A 26504-nucleotide genomic window follows, 5' to 3' on the forward strand; every position below is an offset into this window, starting at 1 on the left:
ACGCGCAACCATATAGTTCTCAGTAAATGGAATAAGCCATTATTTAATTCATTCTAAATCAAACCTAAACGGTAAAATTATGAAATGTCATACACAGAATTCACAATATCTAAACTCAATGGCAATATCACACATGGGTTATTACAATTAGGAATTTGAGGTAATAAATTAAGTTTATTTCAGCATCATGTTGTGGGTGTGAGTCTTTAAAGCATTTTTTTGTCTCCCTCTGGTGACTGAATACTGCGATTGTCCAATGAAGGATAATAGAAGATTCTAGCCAGCAGGGCGGCGCTCTTACTCACTGGACAATATTTCATACATTATTGCATTTAACTGACACAATCACGCATTAGATGTTCATGCATTCATTTATTTTTATTTACAATTAAAACCTTTTACAGAGCCCTCCTTTTAAAACAAAGGAACATGAAATGTACTCATTGATAATAAAGCATATCCCTTGTGGTACGCTGGGCCATTGATTATCAGGATGGATTTCTGATTTTGTTGTGAGCAAATTCTTCAGCCCAATGCAGGATCTCTGTAACATCTGTGACTGCATTTCCCACACCTTTGGCAACTTCTTTTGAGCCATCTGCATTTCCTCCCAAGCGCGCACACACATGAAGAGCCCATTCGATCGCTGAGCCACCGGTAGAGCCCTAAGAACAGAGAATGGAAGCAATATCATACCCGTGTGGTTACAATTGTTGTGTGATTTTGTGTGTGCTTTACCTTGGGTACTTGACAGGCAAAAAGCACCTTCCCTGACAGCTGCAGGTGAGAAAACAACATGACCAGGGAATCTGGAGTGCTCTTGCTCAGCTGGAGCACAGTCTTCATCAGCACCTAAACACAATCACATGTATACATTTGATACAAATATAATCGTCAAAGATCATCACAAAGCATACTAATTACCGATATCGAGTCCGTTTGGATCAAGTCCACCAGCACAGTTTTATTAGAGTGTTTGTCCAGCAACTCTTTGGCTTTCAAGGCAGCCTAAAGCAGAAGAAACAATAAACCATACGCCCAAACAACAGATAATATCAATTTATCAAGACAACCTATAGACGTGTCTACCTCTTTGATCTCCAATTTTCTGATAGCGGTGTTGCTGCTCTTCTGCATCGCTTTCAGGCGAGTCTGCAACTCTCGTCTCTGCCATTGTGGGATAGGTGTGTTATCAACCACCTAAAACACATTGCACATGAATGATATAAACAAGTGAAATTCATACATCGTGAACTGACTTGTTAAAGGTCCTGTTCTTCGTGATCCCATTTTTCAAACTTTAGTTAGTGTGTAATGTTGCTGTTAGAGCATAAATAATACTGTAAAATTATAAAGCTCAAAGTTCAATACCAAGCGAGATATTTTATTTAACAGAAGTTCCCTTTCAAAGCCTACAGCGAACGGCCGGTTTGGACTACATCCCTGTACTCCCTGCTTTAATGACGTCAATAGAACAGTTTGTTGACTAACTTCCGCCCACAAGAATACGCAAAAAAGGGGGCGTGGTCTTGTTGCTCTCCCACGTGGAGAAGAGGAAGTGTTGCGTTTGTAGAGTGTGTTTGTCGCCATGTCGTCGAGACGCTGTTATTTTCATCCCGGAGTCAAATCACCTTTCTTTGGCTTTAAGGGACGCTGTACTTTGAGCGCATGCATCTCCCCGTTATGGTAAGATGCGTGACCTTTCCGGGCAACGTGCGCTAAGCTGCTGTCGAATCACAACACGGGAACCGCTGGCACAATCAGAACTCGTTACGTATTTCTGAAGGAGGGACTTCATAGAACAAGGAAATCATCAAGCCGTTTTTAGGACAGTGAAAACAGTGGTATACAGATAAGTAAATTGTGTGAAAAATACTGTGTTTTTTTACACGCAAAACATGAACACGTTATATTGCACACTGTAAACACAATCAAAAACACAGGAAAAACGGAACCTTTAATGAAGACGAGAGCTTATGGAGAGTTACGTACATTCATTAGGAGGCCGATCTCTTTGGAGAGCCTCTGAGCTGCTGGTATTGACGGGACGCTTGTAACTCCTACCCGTGCCACCAAAGACTCGAACTCCTCCTGCATGGCTTGGCCCGCCTCACGAGCCTGAGTCACAGGAACAGTTAGCATTACAGAAACTGAATTCCAACTCAATGGGAGATTTCGATTTTCAAACCTTTTTGGCTTCATCTCCAGTAACAGCAATGATACGGCTAATGCCTTTCACCATCTGTCGCTCAGACACAATGACGAAGTCTCCAATTGCTCCCGTACTCAATAAATGCCTGACAAAACCAATAACATATTGGTGAGCTTGGCTTAGGGGTGGGCGATATGGCAAAATTATCATATACATTTTTTTCAGACACAATTTAGCAAGTTACTTAGCAATACAGTCAAAGTAATTTCCCTATTTAAAACATTTAGCCCTACAAGCAAAATATGAAAGAATAAGATATATTACAAAGTATAAGGTTTATTAGGCTGCTGTCACAAAGACCTAATGCACAGATTCAATATACTCATCTGCATGCAATTTCATTTCCAGATGTTTACATTCACTTGAGACATAACTGATCGTGTTAATGTGAACCTTGTGTTTTTGACAGTTTAAACGCAGTAAGATGCAAAAGTATGCACTGTGTGACGGTAGCTTTCTATGCACTCAGAAAAATGTACAGTATATCAGAAGTTCAAACTGGCAAGGCTTTAAAATGCATGCAAATAAAAAACTTAAGCTGGGTATAGATTCAGATGTTCCAAGTCGATTCGATTTCGATTCGCAAGCTCTCAAATCGATTCAATTCTCGATTCAACTCAATGAATATACACTCACCTAAAGGATTATTAGGAACACCTGTTAAATTTCTCATTTATTCAATTATCTAATCAACCAATCACATGGCAGTTGCTTCAATACATTTAGGGGTGTGGTCCTGGTCAAGACAATCTCCTGAACTCCAAACTGAATGTCAGAATGGGAAAGAAAGGTGATTTAAGCAATTTTGAGCGTGGCATGGTTGTTGGTGCCAGACGGGCCGGTCTGAGTATTTCACAATCTGCTCAGTTACTGGGATTTTCACACACAACCATTTCTAGGGTTTACAAAGAATGGTGTGAAAAGGGAAAAACATCCGTTATGCGGCAGTCCAGTGGGCGAAAATGCCTTGTTGATGCTAGAGGTCAGAGGAGAATGGGCCGACTGATTCAAGCTGATAGAAGAGCAACTTTGACTGAAATAACCACTCGTTACAATCGAGTTATGCAGCAAAGCATTTGTGAAGCCACAACACACACAACCTTGAGGCGGATGGGCTACAACAGCAGAAGACCCCACCGGGTACCACTCATCTCCACTACAAATAGGAAAAAGAGGCTACAATTTGCACGAGCTCACCAAAATTGGACAGTTGAAAACTGGAAAAATGTTGCCTGGTCTGATGAGTCTCGATTTCTGTTGAGACATTCAGATGGTAGAGTCAGAATTTGGCGTAAACAGAATGAAAACATGGATCCATCATGCCTTGTTACCCCTGTGCAGGCTGGTGGTGGTGGTGTAATGGTGTGGGGGATGTTTTCTTGGCACACTTTAGGCCCCTTAGTGCCAATTGGGCATTGTTTAAATGCCACGGCCTACCTGAGCATTGTTGGACCATGTCCATCTCTTTATGACCACCATGTACCCATCCTCTGATGGCTACTTCCAGCAGGATAATGCACCATGTCACAAAGCTCGAATCATTTCAAATTGGTTTCTTGAACATGACAATAAGTTCACTGTACAAAAATGGCCCCCACAGTCACCAGATCTCAACCCAATAGAGCATCTTTGGGATGTGGTGGAACGGGAGCTTCGTGCCCTGGATGTGCATCCCACAAATCTCCATCAACTGCAAGATGCTATCCCATCAATATGGACCAACATTTCTAAAGAATCCTTTCAGCACCTTGTTGAATCAATGCCACGTAGAATTAAGGCAGTTCTGAAGGCGAAAGGGGGTCAAACACAATATTAGTATGGTGTTCCTAATAATCCTTTAGGTGAGTGTAGATTTAATACAAATACTATATTTAAAAAAAAAAGAACAGTGAACAAGTTTACAAGTGGGTAATTAAAACGAAATTAAGAGCCACAAATTTGTATATTAAACTCTTTTTATTTTAGGTACACTTGGGTACATTAAACAGAACCCATCTCTATATTTCAAATGCATACAATTATGTTAAATACAATACAAATTTGATGCAACTATATATTCTAAAAAAATGTATCTGAGAAGTATTTTATAAAATGTTGTTTTTATGGATATTTTGATATATTTAATCGAACTAGACCAGTTGAAACTTTAACTGGCTATATCTTCGGGTCGATCGTAGTACCTGACAAGGCCTTTCGAGAATTGAGGCCGTAACCGGGAATGGGTGCTTTTTTTGCGGGGCGCGCCACTCGGTCATCTCTCCGTCGGGGGATGAGAAGGAGCCCCTGGCGTCCGAGCCTCGCTCTTACTTTTCATACACGAGAAGCGTGTTCATATCTGGACACAAGTAGTTGCCATGGTAATGAACAATACCTTAACTTGCTGACTTATGTGGACTAACTTTTATTTGAGGAAAACGTGCTGATTTATGCGGATTAACTTTTATTTGAGGAAATCTATTTATAATAAGCTATTAGGTTTGAATTATTGGTCCTGCGCTGTCTATTGACTGTTAATTTGAATATGTCTATATGCTCCTTTGTAACATCGTGCAAGGCCAATAAGAGGCTGACATCTAGTGGAGAAGACTAGTAATTAGATTTACGTTAATCTTATGTTCAATGTTTGCGGAAATAAATATGGGGGGAAAAAATTGATTCGTGGCCTTTGAGAAAAGATTTTGAATCGACGACATTTAAAAAAATAAAAAAAATCTATTTTTTTGCCCAGCCCTAATGATGACGAAGAATGGCAAAGTCACAATTAGAGTAATTGTGATAAGAGGCGATAATAAAAAAACTGCAACTCCAACTAATAGAATGTGCACTGTAGCAAGATGCTAACAGTCTCTCTGTACAGGCAGATCGTGGAGACATTTTAATCATTCACAATCTAATATTGTCATATTGCACAGCCCTACCTTGGCTCCAGCTTGGAAATGGTCATATGTATTAGTGGTTTGTCCAAAGCAGGGATAACCAACCCTGATCCTGGAGGGCTATCCTGCAGAGTTTAGCGCCAACACTAGGCAAGCCAACTGAACCAGCCAATCAAGGTGTTTGGGATTATATGAAAATTACATGCAGGTGCAAAGCAGGAATTGAAATCTGCAGGAAGTTGCAGCCCTCCAGGAGCAGGGTTTCCTACCCCTGGTCCAAAGAATTCCAGCAGTTTCAGAAGAACCTTACGTGCCACAGCAAAGCTCCACTGAAGATTGTGCTGCAGTGTTTGAGGTAAGCAGATCCGAAATAGACATAGCCACGGACACCACTCGCACTGGATCTGGATACACCTGAAACAAACAACACAGTCCGGTCAACTCCTTACATATTCCCCCATTTCCACCAACAAGGCGTGAGGCCAAAATGGGGTGGAAAGTCATAGTCCTTTCAACTTGCATCTGGGCTGTCCAATCCTGCTCCTAGAGGGTCAATATGCTGCAGCGTTTATCTCCAATCCTACTTAAACACACCTGTACTAGCTAATGAAGAGGCTTTCGCACCGGAAGAACCTTTTCATAGTTCCTAGAACTTTTGGCGGAAGTACCCGGACTTTGGCGTGTTCGCACCTCAGGAACTAGGAACAACTTTAGTTCTAGGAACTCCTTTTGGGGGAACTAACTTAGCTACTACTTCAGAGTAGGAACTTCCAGTGATGTTAAGGGCAGTGTTGGGGGTAACGCATTACAAGTAACTTGAGTTACGTAATAATATTACTTTTTACAAGTAACTAGTAAAGTAACGCATTACTTTTCAAATTTTCAACAAAATATCTGAGTTACTTTTTCACATTAATTTGACTGACAGCTCTCCTGCCCCCATGTTGAGAAAAATAAGTGCAGAGGCGTTGTGTGTGAACATGATGGTTATTGTAGTTCTAGACTAAATGTGAGCATTTATTTATCTCACTTGCACAATAAAGATTCTGTACTCCTCAAAATGAATAAAATCAGTCAAATGCAAAATCAGAGTACTATGCAAACCTCCAACAACTAAATGTTAAATAAAACAACTATTTTTAATCATAATCTACCTTTATATTTAATTTACCAATGTCTTGCTGCTGACCTTTGATGATGAAAATTACTAGATTTTTTGTTTTTATTGGTAAAACTTTTTTCTCCTGCATCCTATTCTACCATTATCCAGAATGGCAGCACAGCAGAGCTGCGCCCTCTACTGTTCATGCGTGAATTTGTATTTTTACCTCAGCCTGGGGTTTATTATTTCAATTTTGGTATGAAGAGGTCTTTACCGTTGCACAAAAACATAACTTTTTTGTTATAAAAACGAAACAAAAACAAGCCCAGCCCAGTTGAGAAAAAGTAACGCAAAAGTAAAGTAACTCATTACTTTTCTTAAAAAGTAACTAAGTAACTCAATTAGTTACTTTTTAAGGGAGTAACGCAATATTGTAATGCATTACTTTTCAAAGTAACTTTCCCCAACACTGTGTAAGGCTACGCTGATTGGCCGAGCGCATGCAAAACACCAGCACCCGCCATTTAAAAAAAAGCTGTGTACAAACAGAGATTATAGTCTATATATTTACTCCACGAACTAACTCATGGAAACTCAGTGATTGATGGACCTCTCAACCTTTACGCTAAGGAGAAAATCCAACGCAACTTTGAGGGGACCAAGCGAAACATGTTTATGTATTTCTGCTCAGCTAGCGACATTGGACATCAACCACAAGGCAAATGCTAATACTTTTTCATATACTGTCTACTTTCTTTGTACAACAGTTCTATCTAAAAACATATTAGATAGGACTGTTAAACAGATCGTAGAGTAATGAATATGGAGAATGTGAAAGCTGTGTGCTCAGGCTCTGCCGTTCAAAAGGTCTGCCGCACCATCAAAATAAAAGTCACAACAACAAGTGTGGCTTACGTCACTTCAGAGTTCTTACTGGTGGTGCGAATGCAAAAAGGAAAATGTTCCCAGGGGAAACTTTAGTTTTTTGTCAGATCAGTTATCGGTCCGATGAGGAACAGTTAAAAATATATCCACAGAAACTCTTTTCTCTACTGCAGCTGTCACTTTTGTACTGCTCTGCATTTGAGCAACAATAGTTGTATGCAATAAAATATTTTTTTTCTGGTTTTGGACTGACATCGGTATTGACTCAAGGTTCCAGTATCGGAAATAAAGAAGTGGGATCAAGCCATCCTTTTTTACCTCATCTATAGTTCTCAGACCCGGAATCTGCTTAGCTCTGGACAGAGAGACCTCCTCTTTGTGCACCTCTGCATTTTGACGGATGATGTTCTGGACCAACTCCTCAACTTGCTGTAGCTCAGGTACATTCAGGGAACCCTTTATACAAGCACATACACATATTAGCCATTTTGGAAATCATTTAATCACTGAGGCAGCCACACAGCCATTGTACCTTCACACTGAAGTCGAAGCGGAGGCGGTTGGCAGTGCAGTGAGACCCTCGCTGGCTAACAGAGGGACCTAGCAGCTCTCGCAGGGCGAAGTTTAGCACGTGTGTGGCAGTGTGATTGACCATGCAGCCCAGACGCCGAGCCTACAGTTGGAAATGCAACACTTACCAAAAGGTATCTGGATTATGTGTTACCGTAGTTCCATGTATGACAGTACTACTCCTACTACTCCTACCTCGTCCACATGAAGATGCATTTGGTCTCCAGTTCTCAAAGTCTCTGCTGCCGTGACTTGATGTACGACATAACCCCCAGCCAGACGGACACAATTCACAGGGAACAACACATCCTGAAAAGCATAACCGCAAATGGTAACTTAATCTTGCCTGCTTATCAAATAAATAAAAATAAGACGTGAAGGGTTGTGATCAATAACCTGTAATCCATCCTTGGTGAAGTAACCTTGGTCGTGCGCCTGTCCGCCCTGCTCTGCATAAAAGCTGGTCCGGTCCAGAATTACACCACAGGACTGACCCTCATGCACCTCAGAAACCAAAGACCCCTCACAGTAGAGTGCCAGGACAGACGCTCTGCAAGGCTCAAACACTGAGAGAGGAAAAGAGTCAGGATCCTTGTTCAGTCTTATACCGTGTCCCAACCTGGCGTGATGTAAAAAAGCAACATAAATAAATCCTAATCCTAATACTTCCATATTAACTAGAGTTTTTGTCCTAATCAATGGAAATTCATTGAATTGTTAGCTCAGCCAACATTGAAATCTTACTGGTCCAAACTCTGCTCCATATAACTGCATAGTGGTTGCTAGGGTGTAGCTATGCAGAGTGTTTTAGCATGTTGTAATGTTGTTGATAATGTGTTCTGAGAGTTTATGGTGTTCTGAATGTTCGTTAGCATATGACTTTTTTTATTGTGTTGCTGTGCAGATACTAAGGTGCTCTGAGTGTTGTTTAACATGTTCCTATGCAGTTGCTAAGGGGTTCTGAGTGTTTTTAAAATGTTGATATTGGGTTGCTAAAGTGTTCTGAGTGTTGTTCATTATGTTGCCATGCAGTTACTGAGGTGTTCTGAGTGTTGTTCATTATGTTGCTATGCAGTTACTGAGGTGTTCTGAGTGTTGTTCATTATGTTGCTATGCAGTTACTGAGGTGTTCTGAGTGTTGTTCATTATGTTGCCATGCAGTTACTGAGGTGTTCTGAGTGTTGTTCATTATGTTGCTATGCAGTTACTGAGGTGTTCTGAGTGTTGTTCATCATGTTGCCATGCAGTTACTGAGGTGTTCTGAGTGTTGTTCATTATGTTGCCATGCAGTTACTGAGGTGTTCTGAGTGTTGTTCATCATGTTGCCATGCAGTTACTGAGGTGTTCTGAGTGTTGTTCATTATGTTGCCATGCAGTTACTGAGGTGTTCTGAGTGTTGTTCATCATGTTGCTATGCAGTTACTGAGGTGTTCTGAGTGTTGTTCATTATTTTTCATTATGTTGCTATGCAGTTACTGAGGTGTTCTGATTGTTGTTCATTATTTTGCCATGCAGTTACTGAGGTGTTCTGAGTGTTGTTCATCATGTTGCCATGCAGTTACTGAGGTGTTCTGAGTGTTGTTCATCATGTTGCCATGCAGTTACTGAGGTGTTCTGAGTGTTGTTCATCATGTTGCCATGCAGTTACTGAGGTGTTCTGAGTGTTGTTCATTATGTTGCCATGCAGTTACTGAGGTGTTCTGAGTGTTGTTCATTATGTTGCCATGCAGTTACTGAGGTGTTCTGAGTGTTGTTCATTATGTTGCCATGCAGTTACTGAGGTGTTCTGAGTGTTGTTCATCATGTTGCTATGCAGTTACTGAGGTGTTCTGAGTGTTGTTCATTATTTTGCCATGCAGTTACTGAGGTGTTCTGAGTGTTGTTCATTATGTTGCTATGCAGTTACTGAGGTGTTCTGAGTGTTGTTCATTATTTTGCCATGCAGTTACTGAGGTGTTCTGAGTGTTGTTCATTATGTTGCCATGCAGTTACTGAGGTGTTCTGAGTGTTGTTCATCATGTTGCCATGCAGTTACTGAGGTGTTCTGAGTGTTGTTCATTATGTTGCCATGCAGTTACTGAGGTGTTCTGAGTGTTGTTCATCATGTTGCTATGCAGTTACTGAGGTGTTCTGAGTGTTGTTCATTATTTTGCCATGCAGTTACTGAGGTGTTCTGAGTGTTGTTCATTATGTTGCCATGCAGTTACTGAGGTGTTCTGATTGTTGTTCATTATTTTGCCATGCAGTTACTGAGGTGTTCTGAGTGTTGTTCATCATGTTGCCATGCAGTTACTGAGGTGTTCTGAGTGTTGTTCATTATGTTGCCATGCAGTTACTGAGGTGTTCTGATTGTTGTTCATTATTTTGCCATGCAGTTACTGAGGTGTTCTGATTGTTGTTCATTATTTTGCCATGCAGTTACTGAGGTGTTCTGAGTGTTGTTCATCATGTTGCCATGCAGTTACTGAGGTGTTCTGAGTGTTGTTCATCATGTTGCTATGCAGTTACTGAGGTGTTCTGAGTGTTGTTCATTATTTTTCATTATGTTGCCATGCAGTTACTGAGGTGTTCTGAGTGTTGTTCATTATTTTTCATTATGTTGCCATGCAGTTACTGAGGTGTTCTGAGTTTTATTTAAATGTTGCTAGGAAACCCCCGAATCAGCTGTCCTGTCAGTCTCATCAAGGTACGGTCACCACAACGAAAGACCCACCTCTCCATTCATTTGATTGGACAATAGAAAAAAAACGTAATGACGTCGGGTGCTTTTCTGCTCAGAGTTGATTTTTTTTTCAACTTCAGGCGTTCAGAGCGTTCCTTCTCAAACGCGAGGCGCCTGGGGCGCATAGGCAGCGCGCATAACGCTCTCAGCCAACAGAAATCTATTCAAAAAAGGCGCCTCTCGCTGTAAAAACATGTTCTGTCTGATCGGGGCCCTAGTGTGTTGCTTTGTGGTTATTGATGTGTTCTGTGTGTTGTTTAACATGTTACTATGCAGTTGCTCAGGTGTTTTGAGTGTTTTTGCTGTTCAGAGTGTTCTTTAGAATGTTGCGATGTGGTTAAAGTGTTCTGAATGTTGTTTAGCGTGTTGCTATGTGGTTGCCAAGGTTTTCTGAGTGCTTTTAGCATGTTGCAATGCGGTTGGCAAGGTATTCAGAGTAATTTTGGTGTTCTTTAGTGTTGCTTGCATCATAATATAAACTTGTAGTGTCACGTCTGGTCAGGACACAGTTATAATGATTTAACTGCTTCACAAACTCCTGCACAAATGATCTTTTCAGTACCATAATGTCCATCTGACCCCAGACTATAACAGTATTTCAGTGAGTCGTCCGTGTGAGGAACTCCTCGGCTTTTTAGCTCCGCCAGGCTATGAAGATCAAGTTGGTCTGCCCTATCTCCATCATCCTCCTCCGACTGAAACCTTAACTGAGAAAAAAAAACCCAAGTTAGTCCATATACCCACAATAACAGAGGGCTTATAGATAAATTTGCGAATCAGATGCTGGATTAAGGAAAGCCACATGCTAATATCAGTACCTTCTCATATTCATCTTCAAGCACCTCCATTTCTTTTTTATCAACCATCTTGCCCCTCTCCTCCAGCATCAGGTCAATGAGATCGAGAGGGAAGCCTAGGTTGCGATGTAGCGACCAGGCAACCGAGGCTGATTGATAGATACAACACAATAGACACAAGAGGGTAGAACAAATCAAACACACAGAAAGAAATATTCATAAAGGTGCAATTCACTGAACTGGGGTAGTGGACAGTCCAATTATCATGCCCTTGAACAAGTTGCTTTGGATTAGTGTCAATGAAATGCATTTAACATTACTGAGCCTGCACAGATAATAAAGGGAATAAATAAAAGCGAATTACACCACTTTGTGGGTTTTACCTGGGAAAACAGCCGAGTCTTTGCCCATATTGCTGAGAGTCCTGTCAATCACCCTTCTGCCCTGCTTCAGTGAGGACAGGAACTGGGCTTCATTTTGATTAATAAGATCCATGATCTACAGAGGAAGAACGCAAATGTTTTACAAATGTATTATGTCTAGAAAGCAAAATTCAGTTCCAGCACTTTGTTCATTGCAAGCTGAAAAAATACCATGGTACACTGAAATATACCATAAACCCAAAATTATGGTTTCACCAATATTAAAATGTAGCCTAGTGCAGATAAACCATGAACTATTTTTATATTATGGCCTATAACTGATAATGGCTGATAATAAAATTATGAAAATAAAACATTAAAAATATTGTTTGAAATGCTACAAGTGAATTTAAGCATAATTTTAAGCTTCATTTAGAGTTTTGCTAAATATTACATTTAAATGATTAGTGTTTTTAAAGATTCACTTGGTAATGCACTACTGTTCAAAGGTTTGGGCTCATTAAGATTTTTAATGTGTTTGAAAGATGTTCACCAAGGCATTTATTTGATCAAAAATACAGTAAAAACACTCATTTTGTGAAATATTATTGCAATTTCAAAGAACTTTTCTATTTTAATTTATTTTAAAATGCTTTTTATTTTTTTTCGAATTTTCAGCATCATTTCAGCAGTCTTCAGAGTCACACGATCCTTCAGATATCATTCTAATATGCTGATTTGGAAACATTTCTTATTTATATTAATGTTGAAATTAGTTTGTGCTGCTTAATATTTTTGTCGACACCGTGATATATTTTTCAGGAATTTTGATGGATAGAAAGTTCAAAAGATCAGCATTTATTTAAAAATATATATATTGTAACAATGTAAAAAGTATTTACTGTCACTTTTGAACAATTAATTCAACCTTGCTAAATAAAAAAGTATCTTTCAGTAACAAATGTAATACACTAAGGTGTTTTGTAACATCTTACCCTCTCAGACTCAGTGTTCAGCTCAGGATAGGCATCACCCTGAGAAAAGGGAAGAGAGAGGGAACATGAAACTTAAGACAATGCAGTGATGGCATTAATAAACTGATGGACATCTCACCAGTATATGAGCTACAGTAGGAACCAGGCTTGCCAGCGCACCCTCGGGGGCCTGCAGCACTTCTGTAGAAAACCTTACAGCACGTCTCAAGATGCGTCTTAACACCAGCCTTTCACAAAGAGGGCATATTTCAGAAATGTTATGTTTTAAACATAACATGCATACTTTGATGAAGTCAAACTCACTCAGCGCCTGTCATGCCAGGATAAACGCCGTCAGCGATACACACGCAGATTGTTCGGATGTGGTCCGCTACGACCCGATAGGCCATGTCCACCTGACCCACATCGGCCTCTCCAGCCCTGCCCTGATATGCAGGAGCCTTAGAGCTCTACATGCACAAACAATAGAGATGATAGGGGCTTAATTTGTATGGAACCTGAAATTATTCTTTTAAAAGGTTAAATGAAGGTTAGAGACCTGGTGGATTGCGGACAATAGAGGTGTGAATAGATCTGTGTCATAGTTGGAGCGTTTTCCCTGCAGTACGGTCACCAGTCGCTCTAAACCCATCCCAGTATCCACGCTGCACTGGGGCAGAGCTCGCAGGCTACCATTGCCCTCCCTGTAAAATAAAGTCCACGGACATGTGTTACACATTATTCCACAGACAAAAGGCCACAATATGTTAAAGCCACAATACATTTTTTGCCGCTAAAGTCGCTTATTCAAAACAAAGGCATAGCTTGATGACGCCTTGATTTCGCAAAGCTTTTATTATGTCACAGACGACTGCGTCTGCTTCTTCCGCTCATGTGTATGTGGGGTAACGCAGCGCTGTTTTATCATATTAGATACATTTGAGTGTGTTGAAAGTTATGTTATAATGCTACTCTGTGCCTTCACTCTGAGGCTACCATGAGAAACTTGTTGCTCACTGCAGTGAGCTAGATCGATATTAGGCATGGTAAAACATGGTACTCGCGGTAAATCAAGAAAACAAGATTTAAACAATAAGATATGTATTGAGCTATTTAACAATCATTAGTTTTTTGTCGATGAATGTCCAAACAGTTGCTCACCTGACTAATAAAACACATAATATATTAAAGCGGCTTGATGTCATTGATAGACGACGCACGGACACGGTCTGTGTCCTGGTTAAAATTGCTTATTTCTCTGAATTTAAAGATTCTTGGAAACATTTGGCATAATGAAAGTACACAAGTCAACAAAATATATAACATTGTTCTAGTGGGTTTTGGATGTTTTAATACAAAAATCTTACATATTGTGCCTTTAATTGAAATAAAGCTGAAATAAATTAAATAAAGATTAATATTTATTAAATTAAATAAATAATAGATGAAAAATAGCCATTAGGAAATCTATTTGCCTTGGCAAAAGTAAAAAAAAAAAAAATAAAAAAAAAAAATATATATATATATCTTTTTTTTTTAATGAATAAAATAGTATACCTAAATAGTATATATTTAAAGTCTTTTTATTATAATTTTGGTAATACCAACTGAGTGAACAATTCCATCTCACAGAACAAGTTTCTATTGCACATTAAAAATAATAATAATATTAATACTACTAATAATAATATTTATAAAAAAGCATCTGATCATAATATTTCATTAAATTAAAAAGAAACCTGAAAATATAAAAGTAGAAGCTAATTCTTTCCAAAATAATGATAATATAATATATTATCTAATATATATATATTAGGGCCGTCAATCGATAAATTTTTTTAATCTAATTAATTACATACTCTGTGATTAATTCATCTAAATTAATCGCATACATAATTTTTGCTGTGAAAGTATTTTAAATATTTCAATTTAAATGAATCAACGAATAATCAGCATTAGTGACATTAAAGTTCAAAAACTCTTTTATTATTATTTTCACTGTTCAAATATTGGCCATAACAATAAACAATATGACCTAATATGCTGAGGAAATTAATTCAAAAGTGCTTCAGGAAGAAGATTTTTTTCATTCTTGACATTAACTTTTTTGCTCACCAGCCACTGTGGCTAGTGGTTTTCCAAAGTTACTAGCCACTCAGCATTTTCACTGGCCACAATTTTGCTGCTTGGAAATTACATTTTATATGATAAAAGTTGAATTTGGCATGCTTAAAATGACTAGATTTTGAGTCATTTTATTTGATTTAGAAGATTTAAAACCCTTTCAAACTTTCAATGCAGAGTGACCACCCAAATCAAGACTACGTTGTATATCAGCTGGTATGTGCAGGTGGGCAAAGGGTGGGCAATATGGCTAATATGAGAAATTGAATATAGGCTAAATAAAATAACAAAGAAGCTAATTACAAAAACAACAATACATTTCTTTAAAAAAATATACAGATACAGTAGGTTTATTTAATATTTATACATTTATTTAACACCTGTAGTTGTTTGATTAACATTAATGACAGACAGGTATTCATTTGTGCTGCTGAATACATGGAGTAGGAATATAGTGTGGCCCCTTTAAGAGTGCGCGCTCCCTGTTGAGAATGCGTATCAATAGTACAAGTGTGCAATGTCGTGGAATGTATACCTACGCAGTTTTTCGCGTGCATATGATACGCACTTTATGGCGTGTATATGACACGCTCTTGGGTAGGATAGTGGACATTGCAGGACATTTTATCAGCACTTCCATCAGGCCGTTTTTATATAGGCTACGTAAATGTTCCAATCAATGATCCAGGCAGCACCTTCTCGTCTCCCTCCTTCATTTTACAGCTCAGGGTCAAAGTCCAATACAGAATGGATTAATCTGCGTTATTTTTTTTAACACGTTATTTTCCCTCAGATTAATTAATCGAAATTAACGCGTTATTTTGACAGCCCTAATATATATATATATATATATATATATATATATATATATATATATATATATATATATATATATATATATATATAAATATATATATATATATATATATATATATATATAAAATATAATATATATAAAAGTTAAATAACACTGGAAGTAACTTTTATAACCTGTTACTACCTGTTATACTGCATAAAAACTAGATTCCAGATTTCCACCACATCCGGACTGTCTGCATTGACCAGCGAGGTGGCGTTCCGATTCCCAACATGATCGTAGTGAATCTCCGTGCAGGGGCCACACGGACCCGTCTCGCCCATTTCCCAGAAATTATCCTTCATTCCAAACGGCAACACGTGATCCGGCCGTACTCTGCACGGGAATGTAAAAAAATCCAGTGAATCTCAAACAGAAAACTAGTAAATTTCCCTTTGCACTGCTTTTAACGTACCCTATGCTGAGCCAGATTTGCCGCGTTTCCTCATCAGCAGGGAGACCATTCGCCGCGTCCCCAGAGAAGTACGAGACGTACAAGCGCTCCGCAGGAATGCCGTACTCTTCCGTTAAAAGACGCCAGGCCATTGCACAGGCTTCCACCTGGATTGTTAATTATTAATTTATTCAAAAATAATAAATAAAATGCAACAAAGCCCTTAAATGGGCATAGTGATGGGAAAAAATGGCAAATGAGATGGGAGGAAAAATTCTATTTTATTGCTTTTGCATTCATTCAAAAAACTTTTGCGTTCTCCTAGAAACTTTGCATTTGATCGCAAAACTTCTTTGAGAATGCTAAGTTTCCCTGAGGAACTCAATACTTTTGCTAGAGAACGCTAAGTTTCCCTGAGGAACTCAATACTTTTGTGAGAGAACGCTAAGTTTCCAGAGGAATTCAATACTTTTGCTAGAGAACGCTAAGTTTCTCTGAGGAACTCAATACTTTTGCTAGAGAACGCTAAGTTTCTCTGAGGAACTCAATACTTCTTAGCGTTCTCTAACAGTTTCTCTAAGGAATTCAATACTTCTAAGCGTTCTCTAACAGTTTCTCTAGACTAAGGAACTCAATACTTAAGCTAGAGAATGCTAAGTTTCTCTGAGTAACTCAATACTTTTGCTAAAGAACGCTAAGTTTCTCTGGCGAACTCAATCCTTTTTTTGAGAGAACGCTAAGTTTATCTGGGGAACTCAATACTTTAGCTAAAAAACACAAAGTTTCTCTGGGGAACTCAAAACTTTAACTAGAGAACGGCAAGTTTCTCTGAGGAACTCAATACGTAGCGTTCTCTAACAGTTTCTCGGAGGAACTCAATACTTTAGCTAGAGAGCGCTAAGTTTCTCTGAGGAACTCAATACTTTTGCTAGAGAACGCTAAGTTTCTCTGAGGAACTCAATACATTTACTAGAGAACGCAAAGTTCCTCTGGGGGAACCCAATACTTTTTTGAGAGAACGCTAAGTTTCTCTGGGGAACTCAATACTTTAGCTAGAGAACGGCAAATTTCTCTGAGGAACTCAATACTTTAGCTAGAGAGCGCTAAGTTTCTCTGAGGAACTCAATACTTTTGCTAGAGAACACTAAAGTTTCTCTGGGGAACTCAATACTTTAGCTAGAGAACGGCAAATTTCTCTGAGGAACTCAATACTTTAGCTAGAGAACGCAAAGCTTCTCTGAGGAACTCAATACTTTTGCTAGAGAACGCTAAGTTTCTCTGAGGAACTCAATACTTCTTAGTGTTCTCTAACAGTTTCTCTAAGGAATTCAATACTTCTTAGCGTTCTCTAACAGTTTCTCTAGACTATGGAACTCAATACTTTTGCTAAAGAACGCTAAGTTTCTCTGGGGAACTCAATACTTTTTTTGAGAGAACGCTAAGTTTATCTGGGGAACTCAATACTTTAGCTAAAAAACGCTAAGTTTCTCTGGAGAACTCAATACTTTAACTAGAGAACGGCATGTTTCTCTGAGGAACTCAATACGTAGCGTTCTCTAACAGTTTCTCGGAGGAACTCAATACTTTTGCTAGAGAACGCTAAGTTTCTCTGAGGAACTCAATACATTTGCTAGAGAACGCAAAGTTCCTCTGGGGGAACCCAATACTTTTTTGAGAGAACGCTAAGTTTCTCTGGGGAACTCAATACTTTAGCTAGAGAGCGCTAAGTTTCTCTGAGGAACTCAATACTTTTGCTAGAGAACACTAAAGTTTCTCTGGGGAACCCAATACATTTGCTAGAGAACGCAAAGCTTCTCTGAGGAACTCAATACTTTTGCTAAAGAACATCACTATAACAACTTGAATAAAACCCTAACATAATGAACATATTATGAATTCCTGAATTGAAATTTACTTTGATCTCTTTTTAGGGCCATCATACAGTGCCCTGATGTCACATTGAAGAAAAATAAAAAAAAAAAGGCCTTAAAAGAATGAAATTATTGACCAAACCTTGAAGTAATCACCAAAAGACCAGTTCCCCAGCATCTCGAAGAAGGTGTGATGATACATGTCCTTCCCCACATCCTCCAGGTCATTGTGTTTGCCTCCGGCACGGACACACTTCTGACTGTTCACCACCCGCCTGTATGATGCCATCTCACTGCGGGGGTCCGCACAGCCCAGGAGAATTGGCTTAAACTATGGGACAACACAGACCATGATAACCTAACATAAAAATTATCATTACAGAAGACAGTGGGCACAAAAAAAAATGTGTTTAATTATCAATGACGACATCAATTTAGTACCATTCCCCATGTTTTTGGCTACAAGTGAGAGCTGCATGTATTCTTGAGAGCTTCATAAAAACAATGATCTAAAGTAAAACGTACCCATCAAATTGGCTCCTATAATAAACAAATTACATAAAAGAATTTAATTTAAAAAAAACTGTAAAAATCCAAACACCAGCCTTTTCAGAAATGGAAAAGTTGCAGAAAAACGTTTCTTCTGTAAAAGTGCTGGTAGTGCTTACTGCTTAAATAGTACAACTGTGCTGAAAAAAATAAAAAATAAATCACACAATACAAACAATAATAATTAAAATCAATGACAAGTTTTAAATGTAAACACAGATTCTGTATTTATTTATATACTGTCATGGTGCAAACACTGGCAAAAATAGTGCAAACGTAATAATCCCAACCATGTCTTCAGATTACAAAAAAAAATGCAAATAATGATTTAATGAAAGAATTTAAGTAATTTGAACTAAAATTTGGTAATCATGTGCGAATGAAAACATATGAATACATAATTGTCATTTTAACTGAACTTAGGACTGGTGCTTTGTTGGTCATTCAGTGTTCTGTAAAAAAAAAAAAAAAACGAACAATAATGCTGATAAGATAATACTACTACGAATTCTACTACTAATAACAATATAGACTGCACTAAAGATTGATGAGCTGCTGGGTTTATGAATATTAATCACAATGTCTGCGTTCACTCTAACTGACTTGCTGAAATCAAAACAGGTACAGTAATAGAGCACCAGCCAATGAGATTACCGTTTGCGCATTAGTTCCAGAAATTAAATGAAATGGGACACAGCTATGGTAATGGGCGTTTGTTTTCGAAATACGCACTGTACGCGGTAGACCAATCACAGAATGGGCCATCTGACCAATCAGAGCAGAATAGGCTCGTGGAATGGAGGGATTTAGAGAGACTGATTCATCCATTCAGTCGTTTGAGAATCATTGAACATTGTGGTGATGTGCAATGTATATTATGAGAAAATTAAAAAAAATGTTTTTTACCTTTGATGCGTGTAAACCTGTCGTTGAAGACCTCCAAAACAAAATTAGGAAACTTTAAAATAGCATAATAGGGGCACTTTAAAGTTCCACCCTTTTAGGCTATGTTATGGAGAATGTTTGTCCAGTCAAAAAAATGTAAAAACATATCTGACATAGTTATAAAAGTTCTGTTTATCTGTAGAAGGTTAGCTAGCTAAATGTTTATCACTCAAAGAGCTACGGCTAACTTAGCTCAAAAATGTCCCTCCTGTTAGGTCTATAAACTAAACGAATAAATTGTATTTAGTGTATATTGCAAATTATATATACATTATATATATACACTCTAAAAAATGCTGGGTTATTTTTTTAACCCAACCGCTGGGTTGAGACTGTTGGGTCATTTTATTGGGTTATTTTCTCAGTGTTGGGATGTTTTTTGTGTAACCCAACCGCTGGGTTACCGGTTGGGTCAAGTATTCTGACAGTTGAAACAGTGAACTCACCCCTCCCCCATCAACGCCTCAAACAAGACTTCAGACCAACAACTCTACCTTCGCGGCCATTTGAATCACCTCAGGACTCAGGAGGTATCGTTTTTCAGCGAGGACAGCTGTTATTCTGAGAAAAAAGGTATGTTTTAGAGTATTTAATCTAGAAAACTATTACTGTACCCCAGAAAAATGCAAAAGTATGCAAAATAGGGCGATTCACACGACACAACAGTCTTAAAAAGTACGTTAACCACTAGCTTCGTTCTTTGGTTTGTTAAGCCTATACTTTGTTATACAGCTTTTTCCTGCCTTTTGAATAATTCACATGTCTCTTTTGGCCAACATTTCCCCAGAAATATGTGACTTATGTGAGTCATTTAGTTCACTAACATTATGTGTCTTCATAATGGGTTTTTTAAGGTCGATAGTCGACAGACACGCGAGCCTCGTTTGCTTTGTGATAAGACACTCGCGTCAGGGGTTTATCGCATTTTTTGTTTAAAATTAACAATATTAGAGAGTACATCATGAGTCCATCTTCCAAACCGTGTTTTTGTCCAGTCATGAAACACTAGAGTGAGTCTTGAATAAGAGTCAAGAGGACTTTATTGTCTGACTTTCTCTACTGCAGAGTAACGTTAAGTTACCTACAGCTAAACGTATGTCATATATTCGTATCTATAAACAGAGAGAAGGTTCTTCAGACAGAATAATATACAGTTTTACTTATTAACCGTTAGACCAGTGTTTCCCAACCGGGGTGGGTGCCGTCTGACGAGAGCAGGGGTGCCGTGTAAAAGTCCTTCATATATATATATTTGATTGAATAGCTTTTGTAAGTTTAATAGGATTAATCTTTGATTTATACAGTCAAATATGCAATGTTATTTTACATTTGATCAATTTCTGTACCTGAAAACTAATGTTAGACGTACCTGAAAAGCATAGTTTATTTTATTAGTATCTTTGCTCAATAGTATTTATATGTGCTGCTGCTTGTATTTAAATTATTTGTTCTTATTATTTTCTTTATTTTTATTTGACAGTAGTCCTTTTTTCCCTGAACATAGCAAATACTGAACCGTACCAAAACGAACCTAAAACCGTGATACAAACCAAACCGTGAGCAATCTGTAGCGTAACGTATGCGAGGGGGGGCCACAAAATGGAGAACATTTTCAAAGGGTGCCATGACTGAAAAAAGGTTGGGAAACACTGCTCTAGACCAACAAGCTACAACACACACACACACACACACACACACACACACACACACACACACACACACACACACACACATTAATATCTCAAGATGTTGAGACATGGCTTTATACAAAGCATATGAGTGAGTTCATGTGTGACATATCTGTAATGTTAGAAGGTGCACTTGCGTGGAAATTTAAAACCATAGTCATATGGTCATATCTACACAGATATAACAAAGTGATAGTTTATTAATGAACTACGAGAAGGCACTGAATATGTCTGTTGCATAATCCAACGTTTCTCTCTGTGTAAAACACAATTAAATCTGTACAAAATACATTTTATATATTATAATAATAGTAATAATAATAATAATATTTGCCTCTTGGGTATTAAATGGATCCTGGAAAAATGGATTCAGTGAAACAGATTTGAATATACAGCAATAAACTAGCCAGTCTATATCTCAAAGGGTTAGTTCACCCAAAAATGAAAATTCTGTTCTGTCATTAATTACTCACCCTCATGCAACGCAACTACCATGTTCAAGGCCCAGAAAGGTAGTAAGGACATTGTTAAAATAGTAGTTGCGTTGCTGTCTATGCAGGGTAAGAAAGCTCTCAGATTTTATAAAAATAGTGTATAGGCGCCAGTGTATCGATTCTCGCATCACACTGTGAAGGACAACAATATATCGCCATATCAATATTTTGTCCCACCCCTATTTTTGTATATAATGCTACATTGTGCTGTGAGTTGTATGTTAACATTCTTCTGTTTTTAACAGGTTGGGACCAACATGGTGGAATTTTTGAAGGAGGCTGAGCTCACTAAACCCTTCCCCTTTGTACTTGGTCTTGGGGATGACAGTCAGTGCCATCAGGCCTTTGTAATAGTTGGCAAACAGGCACTACAGGCAAACACTCTCCTTGGTGCTGTGGACACATGTTTTAAAGTTTTTTATGTTTTGGACATTCATTTCCCAAAGCAGTGCGCACCAGTGTGGGAATTTTTGCAAACTGTTGTCTACAAACTCCCAGGAACAGAATCTCCATCAGTAAGACTGCTCCGTGGATACTTGTCATGTTAAGCAGTACTGGAACCACAACCCTCTCTAAGATGTTATGAGTTCATAAATGGAAAATTGTCAAAGTAATGCATACTGTTTCTAACGCATTTTATTGTGCCACTGTGTTCTTGTGCCAATTTGATAAAAGCTATGAGTTTAAGGGTATTTAATGTATTTAATGTAAATGTTAAAAGTAAAGCTAATGTAATTTATTGATATTATTTATTTTTTAAATATTTCTAAACAAATTGGAATTAAATGTTCATTGAGCATGAAAATATTGCCTTTTTCTATGAATTTCTTTTATCTTAAATTTGCTCTCTTATTAATAAATCTTCTCCTTTTGATTATTACTGTTTCCTCTGGTAATTCTCTGCACTCATTATTTTCAAACCTATTTCAGGGTTTTATTTAACCAGCAATGTAGTAATTTTTAATCAATAGTTGAGTTAAATAAAACAACCCAACATGTTGGGTTAAAGATTTAACCCAACCAGTTGGGTTAAAATAACCCAGCGTTGGGTTAGTCCATATTTGACCCAGCGTTGGGTTGCCAAAATAACCCAAATTGGGTTATTTTGACCCAGCATTTTTTTAGAGTGTATATATAAAACAATATTATATAGGAGCAGTTCCACACATGACCGATGGCAAACCATGCAGGACAATGACGGTAAGCTCATCCACTGTTAGAACCTGTTAACATTATGTCTTATTTTGGGAGGTGAGGAGCATGAACAGCACAGTAGATGTTTTTGAGCAAAATGTTTTATTATTAACCATCCTGTTGGCAAAAATGGGTACAAAAATGTACCTGTTCTTAATAATCAAGACATTCTATTCATCAATAATTGTTTTGTTATTGTTTCAAGAATAAAAAATACTATGATGGCATAAGGGACATATACTATGCAAGAAAAGCTCATTATTGCTTAACATTTACAATACTAACATTTTGTGAAAACTATGTATATGTCCCTAACAGGGTGGAATACCTACAAGACCAGTGTCTGAACAATTTCTCGATACTTATTATTTATTATTATTTAGTCCCTGAGCTTTACCGATATGTATTCCTAAAAGTTAAACATGTCACTATTTTGGTAGAATGCTAAAAACATGAACCTTTTTTTCTTCTTCTTCAAAAATAATGAAGCCAAAATGTTACTGGATAACAGAATGACCCATTACATAAATGTATACATAATGAGAATTCGATGCCCTTCTATTTTATTGACTAAAGAAATAAATATTATAAATATGTAATACAAATAAATGACACTAACTTATATTATTTATCTATTTTTTTGTGCTTTTTTTTAAAGTGTAAGCCTTGCGTTTACCTTACAGCCTTACCATGGTAGCCTACGTGTCCAAAAACATAGCAGTACCAATGCACTTTGACATGGCTGTTCGTGGATATATATTTTTTAAAATCTTCCATGTATCCTAATTGACTTTTGATTACCTGGTTCATCCCTGCATTGACGAACAGAAGACTCGGGTCTCCTCTCGGACGCACGGAGGAGGACGGCACCACTCGGTGTTCATAACCTTCCTTGAAAAAGTCGATAAACTTCCGCCGTACTCTTTTAGATGTGAATTCTACGTGAGATCTGGAGTAGGACAGGGCCGAGCATCTTCTTATTCCAGTTAATAAAGAGCTTAATTTTGCATTTAAAAGTGCACAGTGAAGCTGTTTCACCAGCACTATGCGCGCAGCCATCTTGCCGAGTCACAGCGTCAAACAGCAGCGTCCAATCAGCGACGAGAATGAAGTGAAACTAAAGCTAAAGAAATATATTCAAAATGTATATTTATATTTAATTTATATATAAATATTATGTAGATATATAAATACAAATATTATGTTATATAATGTGTATTATACACACATTTAAATAGTTTTATTTATATATACCGATCAGGCAGGTGACAGGTGAAGTGAACACTGATTATCTCTTCATTGTTGATGTTTTAGAAGCAGGAAAAATGGGCAAGCGTAAGGATTTGAGCGAGTTTGACAAGGGCCAAATTGAGATGGCTAGACGACTGGGTCAGAGCATCTCCAAAACTGCTGCTCTTGTGGGGTGTTCCCAGTCTGCAGTGGTCAGTATCTGGGACATTCTACCAGAAACGTACATTATCTGTCCTTGTATTGTTTACAGTGCGTAAAAAGTATTTAATCCAAAAATGTCTAAAACTGACTGATGGTTGATTTCTGTGAGTTGTTCTGTAAAGGAATATGTCATTCGGTCTCAGATATGTTTTTCTTTATTAAAAACACTTTTTAAAATTACAAATCCTGTCCTTGTCTTTGTCCTCAGCCGAATTGGAGCTGCAGCTTTCCTAGTTTTGTTATGCTAGAAACTTTTGTTATGAAAAAAAAAACTCCATCAATAACAAGTTTAAGTTGTTATCATTCACATCAATTGATAAAAAAAAAATGAAATTCTACATAAATTCTACAAATAAATACTATTTTACAACTGTCCCCATGTTTTCGGTCAGTCCTGTCATATTTACATAAAACTCTACATAAAATGTGTGCAATAAGCCTTTAAGGGTATGACCTAGAGGAAGTGACATCATTTGACTGAGGAGAAGCTGACACTGATCAAGGATGAGTTCTGTCATTTAATTGTATGGTTTTAAGCTTGTTTTTGTATTTTTTTTTTTTTTTAGGAGGACAAGCTAAAGGGTCAGGCCCTGTCACGGTAAAAAATCACAGAAAATAATGAAAATGTTTTAAATCTAAAACATGTCTAAAAGGATAATGAGATCCCTTTTTTGCATGATAACAGTTTTTATGTTAGCATGCTAGCAGGCTGATTAATGGCGGTTTAAAATGGCCGACCGTCAGGCCCTGTCACATCAGGCTCTGTCACATCCTGGTCCCATCCCTGTGTGACAGGGCCTGACAGTCATGTGACGGCCTTACAAATGAATGGCATTGTTCTTTTTTATTACCTTTATTGCATATAATATGTATTTAACGCATACCATAGTAAAACATTATTTGAATAAAAATACATTACACTGTAAATTTGAAGCTTTTTATGCTCATTGACTATTTTTTTGTTGTCCCTCTTTTACCTAGGCCTATGTAGCACTTCTTCTTTTTTTACCATCACAGTGCCACTTCATATTACAGCTTGATAATAACAGGATGATACCATGTTAATATCTATATTGTTACATAGGAAATTACATGTAATTTCTGTTATTATTACCATGTAATTTCCTAAGTAATAATGTAGATATTACCATAGTATTACCCTGTTATTACTGAGCCGTAATATGATGTGGTACCACAGTTACTTTACATTGTGCTATTCAGTTAAATGCCTATTGAATACAATTGTTAAATCAATTGTTAAATTAAATGTTTTTATATTGGAATAAAATGAAATTAGTTTATTGAATTAAAAAAGATGTTTGGACTATATCAGTTGTCAGTCATATTCTAATTAATTAGGTCCATATTATATGTCCTTGGCTGAACTTTATCATAGTCTAATATTACATTAACATTACAATTATAATAATTTAAAATAGGAATGCTTATCAAAACTTACGTAAATAAAGAACACAAAACATAACCTTTTCTGCATCAATGAAATCCATAAAGTCATTCCTGTCACGCCACGGTCAGTCCTGTCACACAGGAAATTATATAAAAATTCACTATTTGAGGAAATATTGACGAGTTCATCTCTTTAACTGTGTAGATGAACGTGGGGGTATATATCCACTACTATGTTTTTGTAAAAATCTCCTATATAAAAGGTAGTTTTTTTATAACTATATGAGTGCCTGGCGGGTTTTCTGCGATTTATGTGTACTACTACAGTTGATCGAAAAGTTGCTTATATTTCTTATAGGAATTACAAAACCATGTTAGATACAATCAGGGACATCATGTGACCAATAATAAAATGCTATTTATATATAAAAAAAATCATTAGGAAACCATTCTAACATATACACATTTGTCTGTGACGGCCTGACATTTTAGGGGTGCAATGCGTATAAAAATTTATTTTATTAAATCATAAAAACATGCTGAGGTGGCATGATATGTATTTCTCATAGTTTAATATGTCCTCCATATGACTCAATGTTCAGATTTTTTCTGGTAGAATGTCCCACCTATCAAAAGTGGTCCAAGGAAGGAACAGTGATACCTTTCATGGAAACGGTATATTTCCCTGGTCTTCTTTCAGCAGGATGTGTCCTGCCACAAAGATGGTTCAGGAATGGTTTGAGGAGCACAGCAACAAGTTTGAGGTGTTGACTTGGCCTCCAAATTCCCGAGATATCAATCCAATCAAGCATCTGTGTGGCATGTGCTGAACAAACAGGTCCGATTAATGGAGGCTCCACCTCGCAACTTACAGAACTTAAAGGATCTGCTGCTAACATCTTGGTGCCAGATACCACAGCACACCTTCAGGGGTCTAGTGGAGTCCATGCCTCAATCAGGACTGTTTTGGCAGCAAAAGGGGGACCAACACAAGTATAGTCCAAGTATAATTTATATATACACACATTAG

General features: G+C 37.6%; 1 protein-coding gene across 1 annotated transcript; it reads right to left on the bottom strand.

Annotated features, from left to right (window-relative positions):
- Nucleotides 1-157: 157 nt before the first annotated feature.
- On the bottom strand, nucleotides 158-23690 carry aars2 (alanyl-tRNA synthetase 2, mitochondrial (putative)). Its single transcript, XM_079808501.1, has 22 exons — nucleotides 23417-23690; nucleotides 17888-18076; nucleotides 15896-16041; nucleotides 15625-15816; nucleotides 13060-13204; nucleotides 12825-12970; nucleotides 12640-12748; nucleotides 12522-12560; nucleotides 11548-11662; nucleotides 11186-11313; nucleotides 10930-11074; nucleotides 8042-8211; nucleotides 7841-7954; nucleotides 7608-7748; nucleotides 7394-7531; nucleotides 5399-5502; nucleotides 2189-2297; nucleotides 1993-2118; nucleotides 1090-1200; nucleotides 925-1008; nucleotides 739-852; nucleotides 158-665 (listed from the first exon to the last, which is right to left on the bottom strand). Exons 1-22 carry the CDS (start codon nucleotides 23672-23674, stop codon nucleotides 489-491), a joined length of 3000 nt encoding a protein of 999 aa, XP_079664627.1. The 5' UTR covers nucleotides 23675-23690; the 3' UTR covers nucleotides 158-488.
- Between the last annotated feature and the right edge of the window lie 2814 nt (nucleotides 23691-26504).

This window comes from Gobio gobio (assembly GCF_949357685.1).
Source record: "Gobio gobio genome assembly, chromosome: 24".
Taxonomy (NCBI): Eukaryota; Metazoa; Chordata; class Actinopteri; order Cypriniformes; family Gobionidae; genus Gobio; species Gobio gobio.